The sequence below is a fragment of the Cervus canadensis genome, chromosome 18 (genome assembly GCF_019320065.1).
Source record: "Cervus canadensis isolate Bull #8, Minnesota chromosome 18, ASM1932006v1, whole genome shotgun sequence".
NCBI classification, from domain to species: domain Eukaryota; kingdom Metazoa; phylum Chordata; class Mammalia; order Artiodactyla; family Cervidae; genus Cervus; species Cervus canadensis.
Genome location: NC_057403.1, coordinates 7,259,155 through 7,280,780, shown reverse-complemented (window position 1 = coordinate 7,280,780; position 21,626 = coordinate 7,259,155). Strand labels below are relative to the sequence as shown.

Here is a 21,626-nt window from a genome sequence, read left to right as displayed (position 1 = left end):
CCAGATTCTCTTGCCAGCTTCATATTAAGTTCTGCCAATGTGGGGGCACTAAAAAGAACAGGTAGGCAGAATGAAGATGGAGATGGGACTTGCTTTTTCCTGTTTGTCTCCCTGCTGCGGAGAAAACAATTGGTGTTTTCAGTTTTTGTCCAGAGTCTCAGAATCATCTTCATCCCATGTCCTCCGGGATTCTAGCAACGGCCAGCCATATACTCTCCTCAGAGAGTGGAAGAAGAGTTCCAAGGTGGAGAGGGGGAAATGAGAGGAGAGCAGTGGGGGGAGAAACTTTGGGGAGGGGGAGTTATTCATCCTCCAGGGTCCTGACTCAGCACAAAGTTTCAAGTGAATAACTGGCAAGCAATGACCTCTAGCTAAATCCCTCCTATGTAACAAACAAGGTGACATTTGTGAGATTTTCTTATCAGCCAGGGCCCTCCTCCCATGAGACTGGGTGTTCTCAATGGTACTGGAATCTGAGTATATACTGGGGTCTTTAATGTGTCTGTCATTTTTTTCTCCTAGGTACCAAATTTGAAGGAACAGGCAAATGAAAAAAAAAAAAAAGAGTTAAGTGGATGCTTTAGTGCTTTAGTATTATACAACTTACAGAAAGGGTAAAGAAAAACCCAAAAGGGATGCACTACCATGGTGACCATGGAAGTCACCCCCATGGCCACTGGGAAGCCAGCCTAACGCTTAGCTCTCATCATCATTGGGTATGCCTGTCAGAAACACTCTGCCACACCCAATTCAGGAACCCTCACCACACACAAGTCGGTTATGAGGTCACTCAGTTCTGGTGTGTTTTACCTGCTCACTCAGGTTGTCACACAAGCAGGGCTCATCTCTGTCAGCAGGTATTATATATCATATAACTTGTGTGCAGTTCCAGTAGTGACTGATTCATGCACTTTTCTGAGTGGAACACACATTCCATTGCACTGAGCCCACTCTGAGTCATCCTGTTCCAGTTCCTGGATACACCGGAGGAAGATGCAGCCGCCTCAGAGGTTCTCGCAGCTTCATCTGCTTCTCAGCATGTTCCCTCCCCTCATGAGACTGGCTAGGAAGACATCTGACAAAGTTCTCCAAAGCCACATCGTTGCCATCAGAGTAGTGAGAGGTGGACAGGTAAACTTGGGAGGCTCCAGGTGGCTCTGGCAGTTGACTGTGGCCTCCAAGCTCTGGCAGGAGTGCTGGGGCCCCTGCAAGGGGTACACGGTGGTCACATCAGGGGGCTGAGGCAGCGGCTCACTGCACTGGAGCAGCAGCAGACACCTTGGGAGTGGTCCAAGGGTGCCCTGAGGCGGTGGCAGAAGGCTGGCTCTACATAGCCAGGCTGGATCAAGGTGGGGTTGGGGGTGGGGGTGAGGGGAACAGAGAGCACCAGGTTCTGTTCAAGCGCTGTTTAAACAGGAAACCATGGCAACTTTCCACAAAGAATATCTTTTTCCCTGATGATTATTCAGGTAGGTTGGTTGACTCTAAGAAGGCCCTCAGAGATGTGCAACTCTCCCATTGAGGGTGGGCTGGCCTAGCAACTTGCTTCTAAAAGAATCTAACAAAGGTGACCAAAGATTTAGATATAATAGGTACAATGTGACACTGCCTATGAACCATCATCAGGTGAGTTATGGAGTCATTCCCTAGCAATGAGAAAGAGTTCAAGTCCTTATCTATCAAACTACACATTAAGGACTTCCCTGGCAGTCCAGTGGTTAAGACTCCATGCTTCCACTGCAGGGGGCATGGGTTTGATTCCCTGGTCAGGAAAGTTCCACAAGCTGTGGCGTGCAGCCAAAAAATGAAAACACACACACACACATATTAAGGGTGTTAATCTGATGGAAAATGAGGGTAGTTTTACATCAACAAGTTTCCAAATTTCCACTGCAGTCACAAGCTTATCTCCTTTATGAGATTGGCTGCCATTCTGCTAAAGGTTCTACACATTTCGTGTATCCATAGACATTTATTTCTGACACATGATGAGGAACAATGTTATTAAAAACCTTACCGTTTTCACTGGTATGCAAATTAGAAGCTGACTTGGCAGGTTGAGGGTGTTCAGACCCAGTACATTCCAAAGAAAGGACTGGCTTTTGATCTGCACCTGAGAGGGAACCTCTAAGCCCTTGGAAAGATGCCTGCCGAGAGCATCTTTACATACCTGGGGTTTGAACCATGTCATACAGTTTATGCCAGCAATATGATTTTTGGTGAACACTTGCTTTTGTTTGCCTGGGGGTCTGGGCCATGCTGTATTGGTTTGACTTTAAGGAGGCTAGAGTTTGAAAAACTAAAGTCAGCCATGTGGTTTCTCCATGCTAGCATAAGGAGCCCCTTTATTGAAACCCCATCCCAAGTCCCTAGGCACTAAGGCTCAGGTGAGTTTCTCTGGCTGGCAATATGCACATGAGTTGCTCACAGAATTACAGTCCATACAACGAACGCCACTGGGAGGACAACTGGATGTACCTGGTTTCTCCTAAAGTCTGCCTTAAGCACATTTTAGATTTGCTAATTTGTAACTTTTCACCATCATAACCTGTAACCATAAGTATAGCAGCTCTTGAGTTTTTCTTTTTTGAGTTTTTGAGGTTTTTGTGGGGTTTTTTAGTTTCTGAGTCAGTGCTTTCAGAGAATAATCGAACATGAGGGTGGTCTTATGGACATATTTGCCTTCCCAAAATTTCTTTCTGATGTGAATTTATGATGCTTTTGAAGTCAAGCTCGCTACTATTCAACCTACTAAGAGCTGCTGATATTTAATGAGGTATATCTTTGTACTGGGCTCCCCTAGTGGCTCAGATGGTAAAGAATCTGCCTGCAATGTGAGAGACCCAGGTTTGATCCCTGGGTTGGGAAAATCCTCTGGAGAAGGGATTGGCAACCACTCCAGTATTCTTGCCTGGAGAATTCCATGGACAGAGGAGCCTGGCAAGCTACAGTCCATGGGGTCACAAAGAGTCAGCCACAACTGAGCGACTAACACTGACTGACTGATTGACCTTTCCATTATCACTGCATTCATTAGCATTCTCTCAGTGAGAGTTTTCAACTACATAAAAAGCTAAAGTCTGCTCCAAAGGCTGGTCCACATTGAATGCACTCCTCCTTACATGTTTCCTGTGACATAAAAGAAGACATAATTGGTAACTGAAGGCAGTACCACACAACCCCATTCATGAGGTTCCTCTCCTGTGAAAACTCTCTGCCATCTCCTGAGGGGACACGTCTGGCCACAGGCTCTCCCCCACAAGAACCACATTCCCTTGGGCAAGGAACCCATGGATGTTTAATGATGCCTGCACTGCCATAGCAGGCCCCTGCATTGTCACTGTCTCAACAGAGGTTTTCTCCTGTTTGGGTTCTGTGGCACATGAGTCATGGCTCTCCAAGGAATCCTCTTCCACCTTGACTGAATCGACACGTTTCTCTTTTGTATGAGTTCTCTTATGTTTAGTGAGGGAGGACTTATGGCAGAAGGCTTTCCCACAGCTGCTGTACCCACGGGGCTTCTCTCTTGTATGGACTCTCTGGTGTCTGCTAAGTATGAACTTTCTGGAGTAGCTTTTCCCACACACATTGCATTTGTGGCACTTTTCTGTGTGACCTCTTTGATGTTTAACGAGACTTGACTTCTGAAAGTAGGCTTTTCCACACTCACTGCATACATAGGGAGGATTTCCAGTGTGAAATATTTGATGTGCAACGAGACATGGCTTGTGACTGAAGGCTTTACCACACTCTTTGCATCTAAAGGGCTTCTCTCCAGTATGAATTCGTTGATGTATAAGGAAGTTACCCTTCTGGATGAAGCCTTTCCCACATTCACTGCACATATATGGTTTCTCTCCTATGTGAGTTTTCTGATGTACAAGGAGCTGAGACTTCCTAGAGAAGGTTTTCCCACACTCACTGCACGCGTGGGGTTTTATTCCTTGTTCAACTTGCATATGTATATTAAGCTCTGCCTTTCTACAGAAGGCTTTACCACATTTAAGGCATTTATACGGCTTCTCTCCTGTATGTGTTCTCTGGTGTACAGTGAGTTGAGACTTTTTGATGAAGATTTTACCACATTCCACACACTCATGTTTCTTTCCTTTTTCAATCTGATGTATACTGAGTTTTGAATTGGTGCGGAGAGTGTTTCCATGTTTATTGCATTTAATTCCAGTGTAATGTTTTTCATGCTTACTATGAAGAAATGATTTCTCATATTTATTAAACTTGTCAGGATTTTTTGCCATGGAGCTTCTATTCTGGTTAACTAAATCTAAATTAGAATTCAGTATGTCAAACTTCTCATGGCTTTGCCTTAAAGTAACAAGATTTCCATGCAGACAAAAAATATTTCCCAAAGAACTGAATTCATGGCCTCTTTCCATATTTTTATGCTTGTATTGGATTTCCAAGGATTGCTGCATAGGATCACCAACTTCTAGAAAGAAAATGAATTCTTTCATAATCAGGATATGCAATAAAACTGCTTCTAAAATGAAATGGTTTGGGCTAGCTCTCTGTGACAATTATGTCATATGAAAAAAATCATTAAGTGTAAATTTACTTCTTGAAAATGGGGGTAAACACAATAAGGTCATAACATCTAAAAAAAAAAAAGATATAGAATCAGTGGCAGACAATTCTCAATTAGTAAAATATTTGGTACTCTCCAAAGAGATCCTTGCAAAACCGGCAAAAGAGGACAAAGTAGAAATATGTGTCATTAACACAAAATAAAATAAGTTGGAGACATCTGATCTAACATGATGGAGGATGTATCCATTCTCTCCCCCAATATTTATTGAATGTCTAATATGTATCATGTGCTGTCACAGCATCTGAATATACACCAAAGAGAAACACATTTTCTGCATTCCCCTGGGCAAAAGAGAACAAAATGGAAGCAAAGAAATAAGACAAATTCACACTGAAAAGTGGTTCCCAGCACATGAAAAAGAACAATGCCCTGTGAGGAAATAAAAGGTGAGCCAAGAAACTAGGAATAAAAATTAAGCAGCTTCATGTAAGTAACTTCATGTTTCACTCAAGTATGACAGCAGTGTAAAAGCCTTGACAAAGGAAAGGTTTGGCCAAGTCAAGAAACAGAAAGGTAGCCAGTGGGCCCTGAATGGAACAGTTACATAGGGAGAAGGAAAACTTAAAAGTTCAAAAGGTAGACAGAAATCATACTATGTAGATATGGTAGAAGAATCTGAATTTAATGCTAAGACTAGTGATGAGCCACTAGAAGCTCTGAGGAGGTGGGGGGTTCTGATTTATATTTTCAAAAGATTGCCGACTGCTGTGTGGATAGTGATGGGAGAGGAAGAAGTGTGGGAGAGAAAGTTAATGCAGTAATCAGACAAGAGACAACAGTGGCTTGGTCTGGAGCAACAACAGTGTACATGTGGACACGTCAAGGAACTCAAGGCACATCTAGAAGGAAAAAACAACATTCACTGTTGAATTCAATGTAAATAAAAAGGAGGAATTAAAGATTTTCCTCAGGTATTTGGCCTAAATGACTAAAGTTCCAGCTTAAGTTGGTGAGGAACACCAGGGAAAGAGATTTTTAATGTGGGAAAATCGGTGTGCATTTTGACACAAACATTCTGAGGTGGGTATCTTAGTACAGACATAAAGAACTCAACTGGAAAGAGGAATTTGGAGAAGATTTTGGTTAGAGGACAAATATGGGGTTATCTGTACAGGCATAACTCAGAGATATTCCAGGTTCAGTTCCAGACCTCCACAATAAAGCAAGTATTGCAATAAAGCTAGTGACAAGAATTTATTTCCCAGTGCATATAAAAGTTATGTTTACATAATACTGTAGTCTGTTAAGTGTGCAATAGCATTATGTCTAAAACAGAGTACATATCTTAATTTAAAAATACTTTCTCATTAAAAATTGCTAACCATCATCTGAGCTTTCTGTGAGTTGTAGAAGTAAATGAAAGATCATGGATTACAAATCACCATAACAAACATAATAATAAAAAGTTTGAAATATTGAGAGAATTACCAAAATTTGAGAAAGACACAAAGTGAGCAAATGCTGTTGGAAAAAATGGTGCCAACAGGTTTGCTTGACACAGAGCTGCCACAAACCTTCAATTCAATTTGGTTTTTTTGGCTGCACCACACACTTGTAGGGGATCTTAGTTCCCTGACCAGGGATCTAATCTGGTCCATGCCCACTGCAGGGGAAGCATGGAGTCCTAACCACAGGATTGCCAATGAATTCCCTCTTTAGGTAATATTTCTATACAAACACAGCTCATTTTATTGTGCTTTGCTTTATTGTACTTTGCAGATAGTGTGGTTTCTTTTTTTACAATTGAAGGTTTTGTGAGGACTTCCCTGGTGATCCAGTGGTTAAGACTCTGAGCTTCCACTGTAGGGGACATAGGTTTGATCCCTGATTTGGGAACTAAGATCCTGTGTGCCACACAGCACGGCCAAAAAAGAGAGGGGGGAAAAAAAAAATATATATATATATATATATATATCTGATCCAGCAAATATATGAAGAAATCAGCAAAGTATGCATGAAGGTTATGGTTTCACTTCAGGTGAGGCCAAAGATTGTGAGTTTTTTTTTTTTTACTTGACTGAATTCCTTTATTTCAGTCTATATGGGAGGCATAATTCATTCTGAAAATTACAATACTTATAGCATTTCTCATAATTTTATTAAAAAATTTTTTCAAACATACAAATTGAATGAACTACACAGTGAACAGCTATATACCCACCTCTTTGATTCTACAGTTAACATGTTGCTACATTTGCTTTATCTCATATTTGCCCATCCAGAATGAATAAACAGACAGGTGTACACTAAAAGACCAAGTTGCCATGAGAACACAGCATTCAGGGTGGGGCTGAATGTTAGGAAGGGAAATCAGTATTACCTGAGGTTCACTAGCCAGGAGATGATGGTGAATTTGAAGTTCTCTCTTTGCAGAGAGGCATGGAAGCCTGAATTTTCAAAGCAAGGTAAGAGGAAGGAACAAGCAGTGATACTATGACAGTCAATGAAGAAGTGAAAAACTTGAGAATCCATAGAAAGAAAAAAATCTAAGCAAAGCAAATCAAGACTCTAGATGAAATAAATCAGTATAAAATCCAGAGGTGAAAACATGAGTATTTTCCTCTAAATGATTAAGTAATGAATATTAACATAGGAGAGGAATCCTCAGAGGCTCTGTTGAGATACTGTCAAAGTTTAGAAACTAGAAGATGAGTCACCATAACATGACTTCAAAGCTGTGAGGCCTTCACAGATCTAGGAATTTACTTCTTTTCTCCCTGGATGTTTCTCATGCACTTACCTGGATCATGGATACTTTCCCTTTCTATCCATGGTTTGTCTCCTTGCTTCAACTTGTTGGGACTTCGATACCCTATTCACAAAAAAATAACATACTATTTAGCAAAATCTTTGGGCATGAAATCTAAACACTGTTCAATGATCCCGTTTATATTAACAGATTATGAAGCTGCACCTTGGAAGTAGCTTTCCCCTTGCAGTAGCAAAAACTTGAGAATCCATAGAAAGAAAAAAAAAATCTAAGCAAAACAAATCAAGATCCTAGATGAAATAAATCTGTCTGAGGCCTGAGGGGAGACTAAGAATCTATCATTTATAAAAATTCAAGTCATATGTATGGGTCAACAAACTCTGGTCACTGACTGTAACTAAGACATTACACTGTCACACTTTAAAAGTGTTATTCATTCAGAATAAAGTGCTCTTACAAAACAGAGTATTCAAGAAGTAAAGGAAAACTTCTAAAACACGATAGCAAACGTGTTTTGTACCACTACATTTTAAAAATTAAAATTACTTAAAAATATTCATCTCATGAATGTCTCATCCTTTTGACGTTTCTATTTTTATGTATCTTTCATAGTACGTATGGACTTCCCTGGTGGCTCAGATGGTAAAGAATCCATCTGCAATGTAGGTGACCTGAGTTCAATCTCTGCAGGATTGGGAAGATCCCCTGGAGAAGGAAATGGCAACCTAGTCCAGTATTCTTGCCTGGAGAATTCCATGGACAGAGAAGCCTAGTGGGCTAGTCCATGGGGTCACAGAGTCGGATACGACTGAGTGACTAACTCTTATTTACTTATAAGACATATAATAAATTTAGCGGAATACCTACATAATCGATTATATATATATATATATATTCTGGGCTTCCCTGGTGGCTCAGTGGTAAAGAATCCACTTGCCAATGTAGAAGACACGGGTTTGATCACTGGTCTGGGAAGATTCCACACGCTGAGGAGCAACTAAGCCCATGTGCCACAACTACTGAGCCTGTGTTCTTGAGCCCAGGAACCCCAACTACTGAAGCCCCCATGCCCTAGAGACCTCCACACAAGAGAAGCCACTGCAATGAGAAGTCTGTGCACTGCAACTAGAAAGTAGTCCCCACTTCCTAGAGAAAAGCCCACACAGCATAGAAGAGCGAGCACAGCCATAAATAAATAAATAAATAATATATCATATATATATATATAGTGTGTGCACTAAAAAAAAAAAAAATAAATAAATAAATAAATGTGCTCTTTAAAAAAAAAAAATATGTTAGAGAAACAGTAGGCAGCCCGCACAGACTGCAGTATCTGGCCCTTGGCAGAAGTCTGACGATCTCTCTTACATCATTCGTACTTCAGATATCCGCCCCCCAATCATTCCACAACTGAGAAAGGCAAGACTGCTGACTGGGCATGCTGAGTGGCACGGGGGAGCGGTCCTCACCCACAGACAGCAGGTTGCTGTAGTTCTCCAGCATCACGTCCTGGTATAGGTCCTTCTGAGCAGGGTCTAGTAGCCTCCACTCCTCCCAGGTGAACTCCACAGCCACATCTTCAAACAATAATGATCCCTGTAGTAACAAATTCTTCTTTAATCTGGGGTGATTCTTAGATGGTTTGGAAGAGACGTATAGAAATCTAATCCTTTCTACTGCGTAGGCTGTATCCATATATGTGATATATTATCCAGTGTGGAAGAATGGAAAATCTTATACAGACATCCTGTTACTCTAATTCAGCCGCCCATTCACTCAATAATTCAGGTTTCCTGAAATGTCGTCATTAAAACTTCTTTTAACCTTGACACATCTGTCATCTGTGTACATATGTGCATTCACTGAACTATGTGCAGGTGATATCAAAACGAACACGCATGTTCTTACCCTCAAGAAGCCTTCACAGTGCACAAGTTAAACAGAAACAATAAGCACTAGAATTAAACATGAAAAACCTGATGATGCTAGAACTGTAAGACACTGAAATATAGACAATGTTTAATGCGTGCAAAGGCATAACAGTCTAAAGATGAGACGGCTAACTTGAAGAAACAAAGATCAATTCAAAGCAATGAATCCAGAAACTGAAACTAGGAATTTCAATTTTCAGACTGACTACCAATTCGATATAACACAGAAGTGAACTGGACAACAGATCTGAAGTACAAAAGAAAACAATGGAAAATACAAAAGTGAGGTTGAGAGATATGAAGGACATAGTGAGAATGTTGAATTTACACCTATTCTGAATCTGAGGGAAGAAGAAAAAAATCTGAGGGAAGGTAATAACCAAAGACAAACAGGGAGATTATATTTTAGAACTGGTAAAAGACAAAACCTCAGAATGAGAGAACTCAACAATGCCAAGCAGGAAGAAAAAGAGATCCACTGCTATACACACATGGAGGTAAAACTGCAGAACACCAAACTCAAAGGGAAAACTCAAAAATATCCAAAGGGAAACTACGTATACATAACAAAAGAATAACCAATATGATTTATTGTCTCTAAGTTCTCAACAGCAGTGATGACTTCCCTGCTGGTCCAGTGGCTAACGTTCCACATTTCCAATGCAGGGGGCCCTGGTTCAATCCCTGGCCAGGGAACTAGATCTCACATGCCACAACTGAAAGATACTGTATGCTGCAACTAAGACCAAACACAGCCAAATAAATAAGTAATTTATTAAAACTTCAGTACCAGGAAAGATTTACTTTACTGAGGAAATGATCTACCTTCTCTGCAAAAAAACACGAATTACATAATGCTTGCTATTTCTCTTATTGGCACTAGCTTCCAAAATTATTGGAGATAATCTAGTAAAGCAACATAAGAGAATGAAAAAGCTGGCTTAAAACTCAACAGTCAAAAAACTAAGATCACGGCATCTGGTCCCATCACTTCATGGCAAATAGATGGGAAAAAAGTGTAAACAGTGGCAGATTTTATTTTCTTGGGCTCCAAAATCACTATGGACAGTGACTGCAGCCACGAAATTAAAAGATACTTGCTCCTTGGAAGGAAAGCTATGACAAACATAGACAGCATATTAAAAAGAAGAGACAACATTCATTGCAGCACTGTTTATAATAGCAAGGACATGGAAGCAACCTAGATGCCCATCAGCAGATGAATGGATAAGGAAGCTGTGGTACATATATACCATGGAATATTACTCAGCCATTAAAAAGAATTCAATTGAGTCAGTTCTAATGAGATGGATGAAACTGGAGCCCATTATACAGAGTGAAGTAAGCCAGAAAGATAAAGACCAATACAGTATACTAACGCATAAATATGGAATTTAGAAAGATGGTAACAATAACCCTATATGCAAAACAGAAAAAGAGACACAGATGTGCAAAACAGACTTTTGGACTCTGTGGGAGAAGGCGAGAGTCGGATGTTTCAAGAGATCAGCATTGAAACATGTATATTATCTAGGGTGAAACAGATCACCAGCCCAGGTTGGATGCATGAGACAAGTGCTCAGTCCTGGTTCACTGGGAAGACCCAGAGGGATTGGGTACAGAGGGAGGTGGGAGGGGGGATGGGGATGGGGAATACACGTAAATCCATGGGTGATTCATGTCAATGTATGGCAAAAACCACTACAATATTGTAAAATAATTAGCCTCCAACTAATAAAAATAAATGGGGGGAAAAAATTTAAAAAATAATAATAATAAAATAAAATAAAAAGCAGAGACATCATTTTGCCCACAAAGGTCCATATAGTCAAAGCTATGGTTTTTCCAGTAGTCATATACAGATGTGAGAGTTAGACTATAAAGAAGGCTGAGCGCCAAAGAATTGATACCTTCCAATTGTGGTGCTGCAGAAGACTCTTGAGAGTTCCTTGGATCTCCCAAGGAGATCAAACCAGTCAATCCTAAAGGAAATCAACCTTGAATATTCACTGGAAGGACTGATGCTGAAATTCCAATATTTTGGCCACAAGATGCAAAGAGCTGACTCATTGGAAAAAGACCCTGATGCTGGGAAAGATTGAGAGTAGGAGGAGAGGGGGCAACAGAGGATGAGATGGTTGGATGGCATCACCAACTCAATGGACATGAGTTTGAGCAAACTCTGGGAGACAGTGAAGGACAGAGAGGCCTGGTACACAGCCGTCGATGGGGTTGCAAAGAGTCAGACAAGACTTAGTGACTGAACAACAACATAAATAACCCCTAGGGTCTTACAGTTTTTTCATTAATATTCTGACACTGAAAATTCTGAGCAGATTCTTTACCTGCCTTCCCCCCCATTTCAAATTTACCCTGACACAGACATTGTGGTTGATATTTTTCTTCAGATTCAGGCTCTCAAAAATGTGCCATTTTCCAATAAATTAAGTCAATTTTTATAAGCCTCTACAAATACAACATAAAAGAAAGGAGGAAGTAAACACGTCAAACTCACCTGGACCATGGTCATTTTCTTCTGTTCTTAGAAAATGACTGGAACTGGGATTCTTCTATTTTTCCAAATTGTCACTCAAATTCCAATCATAGACTTCACATCTCAAATTAACGTATTCCTGGAAGTGATCCTTTCCTGGTCCTGGAACTTCCTTCTGCTTACTTCACTTGATTCTAAGGACTTAGAAAACAAACTCACTTTACTTTTCCTGGAGTATAATTGCTTTACAATGCTGTGTAAATTTCTGTTGTACAGCAAAGTGAATCAGGGACACATATACAAATATCCCCATCTCCTTAGAGCGCCTTTCCATTTTGATCACCACAGAGCACTGAGTAGATGTCCCTGTGCTATACAGCAGGTTCTCATTAGTTATCTAATCAATAGTGTATATCACAGTGATATCACAGTATCAATAGTGTATACATGTCAGGCCCAGTCCAAAAGCCAACTCACTTCAAATTGTACATTCCCCTGGAAATCCCATGGACAGAAGAGCCTGGTGGGCTACAGTCCAGCTACAGTCCCTGGGGTCACAAAGAGTCAGACAAGACTGAGGGACTAAACCACAACTACTGGGCCATACACCTTGTTGGTGTTGCTAAAGTTGCTGTGGTAGGCAGAGTCACGGCCCCCACAAAGATATCCACGTTCTTATCTCTGGAAGCTGTGAATATGTTACATCACATGGCAAAGGGTTATGGAGGTTGTTAATGAGATTACAGTTGCTAATCAGATGACCTACTAATCGAGAGATTCCCTGGATTATTCAGGTAGGCCCAATGTAACCAAATGGGCCCTTATGTGTGGAAGAAAGCAGAAGGGACCAGAGAGAGATGCGATGTGATAAGAACTCGACAGGCCGTTGCTGGCTTTGGAGATGGGAATAAAGGAAACCAGGAGCCAAGGAGCATGGACAGACTCTAGAAGCTTGAAAAGACAAAGAAATAGCTTGTCCCCCACAGCCTCCAGGAAAGAACACACTCCTGCTAAGACCTTGGTTTTAGCCCTGTAAGATCCATGTTGAACTCCTAACCCATAGAACTCTAAGACAATAGATTTGTGTTTACACAACTAAGTTTTTGTTACTTTATCACAGATTGAAGGCAGGAGGAGAAGCGGCCGACAAAGGATGAGATGGTTGGATGGCATCATCGACTCAATGGACACAAGTTTGTGTAAACTCCAGGAAATGGTGAAGGACAGGGAAGCCTGGCGTGCTGCAGTCCAGAGGATTGCAAAGAGTCAGACATGACTGAGCGACTGAACAACAAAATTACAGAACCAACACAAAATCTAATATAGGTGTCCTCTAACATAACATTCTAATACTTGAAAGTTTCCTTTTGTTTAGAAAACCACAACATCTAGACCTCAGGGCAGTGCAAACACCATGAAGATTAACATGCTAAGCAAATCATAAGTATTTTCTTATTTAATCCTTGCCACCAATCCAGATGTATCAAATCACTAGATTTATGTTTAAATGAAACATGTCAAGGCTTAGAACCTACAGTATCTTGTCCGGAGTGGCATACTTTCTCAAAGGCAGTGCTGAATCTCAAACCTGGGCTTCTTCTCTCCACAGCTCATCACCTTAACCACTTCTACCTTCTTTACCAAACAACCTCCAAAAGTTTAGTTCTCTGAAGAGCTGGCTGAAAAAGTTCACTACCCATAATACCAGCCTAGAAAGTAGCATACAAGCACAGCACATACACTAGATGTCTGAAACAGCTCTTAGAACACTCAATGCACAAACACAGAGCAAACTTCTTCCACAAAGAGAAAATTAGAACAGGAGCAAGTCCCAACACTCATTCCAAAGCAGCAAATCAAAGAGACAAGGAGTCAGAAAGACTCACATTATAAGCTCACTGATTCAGTGGGATCACCATGAGTTTTTGCTTCCACTCCTTCTGGCCACAAATTTTTCCAAGATAATTTCCCAATAGCTTTTCTAAATCCCCAAAACCACAGACCCACCCCCATTCTACCCACCACAACTGTTCTTTGATCTCTTGTTGTTCAGTCACTAAGTCACGTCTGATTCTTTCTGACCCCATGGACTGCGGCACACCAGGCTTCCCTTACCTTCACTATCTTCCGAAGCTTGCTCAAACTCATATCCATTGAGTCAGTGATGTCATCCAAGCAACTCATCCTCTGTCTTTGACCTCTGGGTACATGCAACTCCACTCGGTTGCCAATCTTGAATCACTTTACTCTATGCTCCAGGACCAGAGATCTGGACAAGAGAAAACGTATAGAACTATTTATAGGACTATCAAGGACCATCAAATTCAGGACTACTCATGAATACAGGAGAACATGAATATAACATCTCGCCCACATTCAAATTTCATAATCCCCTGTTCATGAGTCCTCCTCTCCCTCCTATAACGAACGGATAGGATTTCCTGATGGTTTCCTGGCACTGCACACATCACTTTATGGCATCACTCCTGTTGCCCTAGAAGGGCCACCTGCTTTTCCAGAAATACACACATGTACAAAGAGAAAAATATGAAGCCTTAAAGAGCAAAGTAGGCCATAGAAAGACATTTTCATAAGTCTCACAAATTAATATCAAAGAAGCTTATTTCTTGACCACAACACAACAAAACCAGAAATGCAAACCATGGTGTATGTATATGTTTAATAATTTTGTGTTACCTTTGCATGGAAAAGGCACCTCTTCCGTACCTTTGGAATGATCTGTATAAGAGATATGGATTCCCAGGTGGCTCAGTGGTAAAGAATTCGCCTGCCAATGCAGGAGACGCAAGAAGAGAAATATTAATGAGAAATTCAACACATCTATAAAAACGGAAACCAAAACCTGCATATCCAGGGGAAAAAAATGAAAAACCTTCAAACTAAAAAGGCAATATAAATGAAAACTCTGAATTATTCAGTAGTAAATGACAACAAATCCTGTGGGTGGGTGAGAGAACCTGGATAAGCAGAGAATTGTTAACATGCTGCAGAAAAACCTAAGTATGTAAGTCAAGCCTACCCAAATTAATGTATATGTACAGTTAATGTGACTCTAGTAACCTTGCAACTGATTCACTCACCTGACATGACACTACTGCAGCCATTAAGAAAATGTAACCATTTTATACTATGGAAATGTTTATAATTAGAAATAAAGTGATAAAACCAACATCTGTTATATGTGCATATGCATGTACTGAGCTGCTCGGTCATGTCCGACTCTTGCGACCCCATGGACTGTAGCCCACCAGGGTCTTCTGTCCCTGGGACGGGACTTTCCAGGCAAGAATACTGGAGTGGGTTGCCATTTCCTCCTCCAAGGGATCTTCCCCACCCAAGGATCAAACCCACACCTCTTGCATCTCCTATGCTGGTAGCAGATTCTTTACCACTGAGCCACCTGGGAAGCCACATCTCTTATAAAGGTCATTCCAAAGGTACGGTAAAGGTGCCTTTTCCATCCAAAGGTAACACAAAAATATTAAACACATACATACACCATGGTTTCCATTGGAGTTCAGCATTTAGGGTAAAGAGATGTTTTCACTTGTGTAGAATGAACCTGAAAGGGAATACACAAGAAAACTGTGGTGTAGACTTGGAGGCAAGAGAAATAAAACACACCTTTTATAACACATCACTAGATTATATCTAACTATTTTTGAAAGATGATAATGACAAGAGTGTTTATATGTCATAACAATAGTTTTCAACTAAGGTCTTGAGGAAGGTATGAGCTTAAAGGAGTGAACTGGATTTGGATCAATTGAATGAATCTATCATCAAATCTGTGCCCAGGAGTCCATATCTGAATCTCAAGCCTACCTACTCTCCAAAGCTCCAGCCTTATGCCTCCTCACATACACTAGTCACCCCAACAAAATAAAACAAAACCAAAAACCTGACTCCAAGTTAAATCTGGACCATAAAACCCCGTTCACTGGCACCCTTCCCCCACTCCAGGTTTCTCCATGTCTGAGCCCCACAGTGACAAGACACCTACACAAAACACCAAATTCATTGATATTTACCTACCACTCCAGTTCTTAATCACTGAGCCTCATGAGCAGAAATTGTTATCAAGTTAAACTTGGGTCAGCTCACCCGCTGAGCAGCAAAGCCAATTTACTGACACCACTTTGTTGTGAAGCAAAGCCCAGCGTTTTCTGCAGGGCCCAGCCAGGAGAACTGACAGCTTAGGCTCAGAAGACCTCAACTCCCTGATGCCTTTCAGGGAAAGGTTTTTTAAAGCAATTATTTGTGATGAGGGATGCAGGGTTCATGACTTCCTACTGACTGGTTGGTGGTGAGGTAACAGCTTCAGGAAACTTCATCATCAACTTTCTAGTTCTAACCAGTCTGGGGTCTACAAGCTTGTGCTCAGCAAATAATCACATCTTCCGCCCTGGCAAATGTCTGAGTTTCTGCAGAACAACTCAAAGGTATGCATAAGATCCTATGCACAACCCTTAAGGAGGAACTAAGATTCCGTGAACTATTGTTTCTTGCCTGCTTTTCCTTAGTTTCTGCATTCCCTCACTTCCCACTTCCCTAATTAGTCTGCTCTTTGGATATCCCTGAAAGTCCAGGAGATCAAAGCCTTTTTCTACAAACAAGAAAAGGGGGTGACAGGGAGGGCCTTTTGTACCCAAGAGGGCCCTTCAGGTTCCAGCTCACTTTCAATCCCTCTTTTCTTTGATAGTCCTCAATCCTGAGGGGAACAGGGCGGGAAACGAAAAAGAAAAGTTTTGGCTGGAGAGGTCAATTATAAAGTCAGCAAGGGAACTCAATTTTAGGAAGGCTGTTGCAAAACACAAAGACACAAACCCTCAGTCCAGCGCCTCGGTCGTTTCTCTCTTCAGAGATTTAATAGCACTGACTGCCAAAGGGCGTATGACGAAAGCCAAGCCCCCCCAGTGACTGAGCACAAAAAAACCGCCTGAAGGCCTTCCATTGGCCTCGCAGGCCCCTCACTCCGGATCGACGTCCCGAACACTACCCACCTGATACTGAGATTCTCAAGGCTCCGGGCAGCTACCAAAGGCTGGATTCACTTCTAAAATCATTCCCATTACCACTTTGTCGCGCGCAAGTCCCCTCTCTGGCGGTCGCTAGGGACGCTTCTGATCCCGCGCGACCTTGAGGTCTTGGAGTTCTGGCCTCCCGCCCAGCTCTATGACGTAACGGGATCACGCCCACCCCAGCGACGAGAGAGGAAACGGTCACCGCAGAAGCTAGGGCTCAGAGCGGGAATTGAAATCACTTTGGGACACTTCCCTTCCCTTTCCCTTCTCGTTGTCGGTCAAAAGCACCATGCCGAACAAGTTTTGAGAGGCTGGACCCTATCCAACAGTGGCGGCGCAGGCTGGATTCTATTTTGCCTTTTTGGGCTTACGGAGAGATGGCGGCGCCCGTCAACACCCCGGAGAAACACCATGGGGGCGGCCATCTTGCAGGAAGTGCAGTTCCGTACGGCGGAGAGACTCGAGGAGCTAGCGTTAGTAGCCGCCTTTGGACGATCAACGAAGTTTGTAGGAGTGAAGACCCGTTATAAAGGCGGCTGTCAAAGACAAGGTGAAATCTGGAAAGGAGGTGGAGCGGGGATGGAGAATGAGTAAGGTCGGTCTGAGACCTGTCTGAGGGGCGGAGCCGCCGATGCTGAAGAGCCCAGCACTGTAAACACTTCTGTCGGGGGCTGCGAATGGGCTGTTTCCAATTGCGAACCGAGGGGCGAGGCTTAAAAGGAATGCAAATATTTCCTTAGAAAACAAAGGGCAATTCCGAATAATTACATGGTGATATATAGTATTACATTGTTTGGCATCATTCCCAAGTAAAACACTTAAATATTAGCCGTTATTTTACACAGACAGAGGGGTAGTAGAGGATATTATCTGTACATCCTTTCAAGAGGGCAATTTAGAAATTATCTATACAATTTAAAATTTTCATTCTAATTGATGCAGAATTTCCAATGCTAGGAATTTTTGTTTGGTAATTTTTTTTAAACTAGGAATAACCTGAGTGTACAATCAGCAGGTGAAGAGTTTGGTAAATTAAACATAGATCTTTTAAACAGAACAGTCTACAGCCTTTAAAAAGCCAATTATAGGGACTTCCTTTGTGGTCCAGTGGTGAAGACTATGCTTCCAATACAGCGCTGCGGTTTGATCCCTGGACCAGGAACTACAATCCCATATACCATGTGGTGTGGTCAAATTGAAAATAATATAAATCAATAAACCAATTGTGGAATTACCTGTATTTTTTAAGTGACTTATTGAAAGGATGAAATATTGACTTCCAGAACAGCATTCATAATATGATCCTTAGTAATATGATTACTAAGCATTTAAAAATTTTGAAGGGATTAAGTAAAGCTGACAATTTTGATTATATTTGGGGTATGGACTTGGAGATGGAATCTTCACTAAACTCAAAGATTAACATAGCATCACAACATACTGCCTGCTCCAGTCTGGAAGCTCCTCAAAGTGCACAACTCTAAAATATAAGTCCTCTCCCATCCAGACTGAATTTTCCCTTATTTTGTTTCTCATCTAGCAGTCACTACTACACAGTAAATCAAGAATGGAGATGTTAGCTGGATTGTAGGTTGAAGTGAAGGTCAGAAGATCAACCCAAAATATAACCTACATGTCACCATCACACTGGCCACTGATTCCTGTTAACACCATCTCAAAAATAACCCCAGAAGCATTCCCTGTGCTTGCCCTCATTGCTTTGCTCCATTTATATGAATTACTACTGACTTTGCCACCGCACCAGCCCCAGAAGTGAATGCCTCTCTAACCACCTCCTTTTTTCCCATACTGCAACCATCTTTGTTATTATACCCTCCACAAAACTCTGAATTAGTTTACTGACAACAGACTAAAGCAAGATCTCAAGAGAATGCTTTTAAGGCTACATACAGGCACACACCGAACAGATTCTCCATTATCTTCATTACTCCCTGCCTCCCACTTAATTCTTCCACTACTCTGCTCACTTCCAAGACCTTGTGGTCTCATAGGCTACCAAGAGTTTGTGAATACTTTGCCTCCACTTAAGTCCTTGGCATACAGGAAGCAATGAGAGAATATTAGTTACTATGGCTGTTCCCTCATGAGTCATCTTACATGTTACTTCTTCAGATAGCAGTCAGGGACACCCTTCCAGGCCAGTCTCAAAAACAATAATACAACTATTAATATAAAATTGCAACTACCCTGTGGTACTAACAATAGAAAGTACAAAAGGCATCCAAAAGAGAAAAAGAGACAACAGGTCAATACAAGGGATGACTGAAGATCATTATCTTTCCAGACCATCATGCTGACTTGTCTGCCCTCCAAAAAGTACTATGAATTCCTCAGACAGAAACTCTGTAGTATTTTTGTATCCCGAGTTCTCAGAACAAAAACTTGAATGGGTTTCAATAATGGACTATTAAATGCTAACAGGCTTCCCAGGCGGCGCTAGTGGTAAAGAACCCACCGGCCAATGTAGGAGACCTTCAGTCCCTGAGTCGGGAAGATCCCCTGGGGAAGGAAATGGCAACCCACTACAGTATTCTTGCCTGGAGAATCCCATGGACAGAGGAGCCTGGTGGACTACAGTCCACAGGGCTGCAAAGAGTCAGACACGACTGAAGGGACTTAGCACACATCCAGAAAAGCCTTTCCTTGGGGAAGGGAAATCTCCCTCATTGCTACCTTACCGTAAATTACTATTGTTAATATTAGTTATTTCTCCTCATAGAATTTATCACTTCCCAACATTTTATAATCCATTCACTCTCTCTCCTTCACTAGATCGTATGGTCCACTGTGAAGGCTGTTCTTTTGCCCATTCTGTTCACTGATGTTTCCTCACTGTGCAAAACAGTGATTTGCAGTGATGGTGCTTTAAAATGTTTCTGGAGGAGTAAATGACCCAAACCCAGGATTGCTATTGCTTCTGAGTCGGCCATAACATGGCAAATTTCCATTGCTTCTCCTATGAGTCAGACTCACTGTTTATAACTGGGATCTTCTATTCTCATGGTATTATGGGAAAGAACTCCAGATAAAGGAGAAAGCAAAGATGCCACTTCAAAAACAGTGGGAAGGAAAGAGGGAGAAAGAAGTCACCTGTCTCAAATCAGAGGATCACAGAGGAGCTGAGACTTTTTTTAAACTTACTTTTTGGCTGCACCGTGTGGCATATGGGATCTTAGTTCCCAGACCAGGGATCAAACCCATGCCCCCTGCATTGGAAGCATGGAGTCTTAACTACTGAACACCCAGGGAAGTTCCAGGATATTTAAATGGCAGCTCCTCACGGGTGTCAGGCCTGTGGACAAATCTCAAGATTTAGCTCCAAGTCCTTCCAGAAAGATCTTACTGACTCCCTATATACTCCACCACTCTTAAAGACTAAGGCTTCTGTTTCGCATTTCGTTCTATTTATTCAAGCAATAATTTTCCTTTCCTGCTTTGTCCCCTTATAATCAGTTAAGTCTCTCTGACACGTCAGACAGTCCACTCCTTAGAACCATCTTTCCCTCCAGTGATAGAATGAATTTTGATTAGCCCATGAGTTTATTCATTCACATTTCAAATCTATATATGATAAGGGTTTTGAGTGTCCCCCGCTCCCCAGCAGGGAAATAGAAAATGATGAAAACCAGCACTCTACTCTCTGGTACGAGGAAATGATGGTAGAGCACCCCACCCTGGTCTGACCATTTTGCTGTCTGTGCTGTCCAGTTTGATCTAGTGCCAGGAGCCACATGACTGTTGAGCACTTGAAATGCTGCCACCGCAACTGAGAAATTGGTTTTTTTCATCTTACTGGTTTTCTGTTATTTTAAATGTTGAAATTTAAGGAAATTCACTAAAATTAAGGAATGTATTATCTCCTTGGTGGAGATAACAAATAGGCATTTCAAAAATAATTTATTTGAAACAACAGGTCCTCCTGAATAGCACAGGGCCCTATATTATCCTGGGATAAACCATAATGGATAAGAATATGAAAAAGTATGTATATATATGTATACCTGAATCACTTTGCTATATAGCAGAAATGAACACAACATTGTACGTCAAGAAAATAAATTTTTAAAAATCTACTTGTATTCTGTGGTGCTTAAATACCATTATTAAGTCCTTCCCCAATCCCCCAAATGAGGCGCTCCTTCAACAATAAATTGTCTTTGTCCCTTGAGCCAATTACTCCACATCTATTGCATTTATTAGAAACACTTACATCCTCTGACTAAATTAGCTTGAGTGTAGAGATACACTGAGAAAGACACTTGAAGATAATCCTACCACCTCAATGGTATCTCCAGGAGACCATAGGTTTTCTTTGTTTTGATCACCACAATCTCAGCTTCTAGGATTGAACCAAGTACCAAGGAAGTATTTGCCAAATACTCTGTAATGAACAGACTGACTCAACCTAAGGTTGTTGCTTGCCAAGTCTCCCTTGGCAATATCAACTTTGCAAGGTTTAAAGGATGACATCCTGGTTTTGAATTCACCCTTCACCTTGACTGGGGGTCACTGAATTGATACCAACACACCCCATATGCCACCAACTCAGTATTAGCCCTCTTGTGCTTTTTCCACATACACATTATATGTTTAAAAATTCACCTCCTCATTTCCTCCACTTAGTTGAATTCAGGCTTCCTTCATTTGCTTTCCTGATGGCTCAGCAGGTAAAGAATCTGCCTGCAATATAGAAAACACAGGAGACACGGGTTCCATTCCTGGGTCAGTAAGATCCCCTGGAGAAGGAAATGGCAACCCACTCCAGTATTCTTGCCTGGGAAATCCCATGGACAGAGGAACCTGGGGGGCTACAGTCCAT

The 21,626-nt window shown here is 41.5% G+C and overlaps 1 protein-coding gene across 1 annotated transcript; it reads right to left on the bottom strand.

Annotated features, from left to right (window-relative positions):
- Nucleotides 1-1,211: 1,211 nt before the first annotated feature.
- On the bottom strand, nucleotides 1,212-21,533 carry LOC122420632 (zinc finger protein 350-like). Its single transcript, XM_043435984.1, is given in 7 exon segments — nucleotides 1,212-3,177; nucleotides 3,180-3,255; nucleotides 3,258-4,447; nucleotides 7,347-7,418; nucleotides 8,786-8,912; nucleotides 11,763-11,942; nucleotides 21,410-21,533. Coding segments are annotated over 6 exon segments (1,539 nt in total). The 5' UTR covers nucleotides 11,778-11,942; nucleotides 21,410-21,533; the 3' UTR covers nucleotides 1,212-3,118.
- Nucleotides 21,534-21,626: the final 93 nt, after the last annotated feature.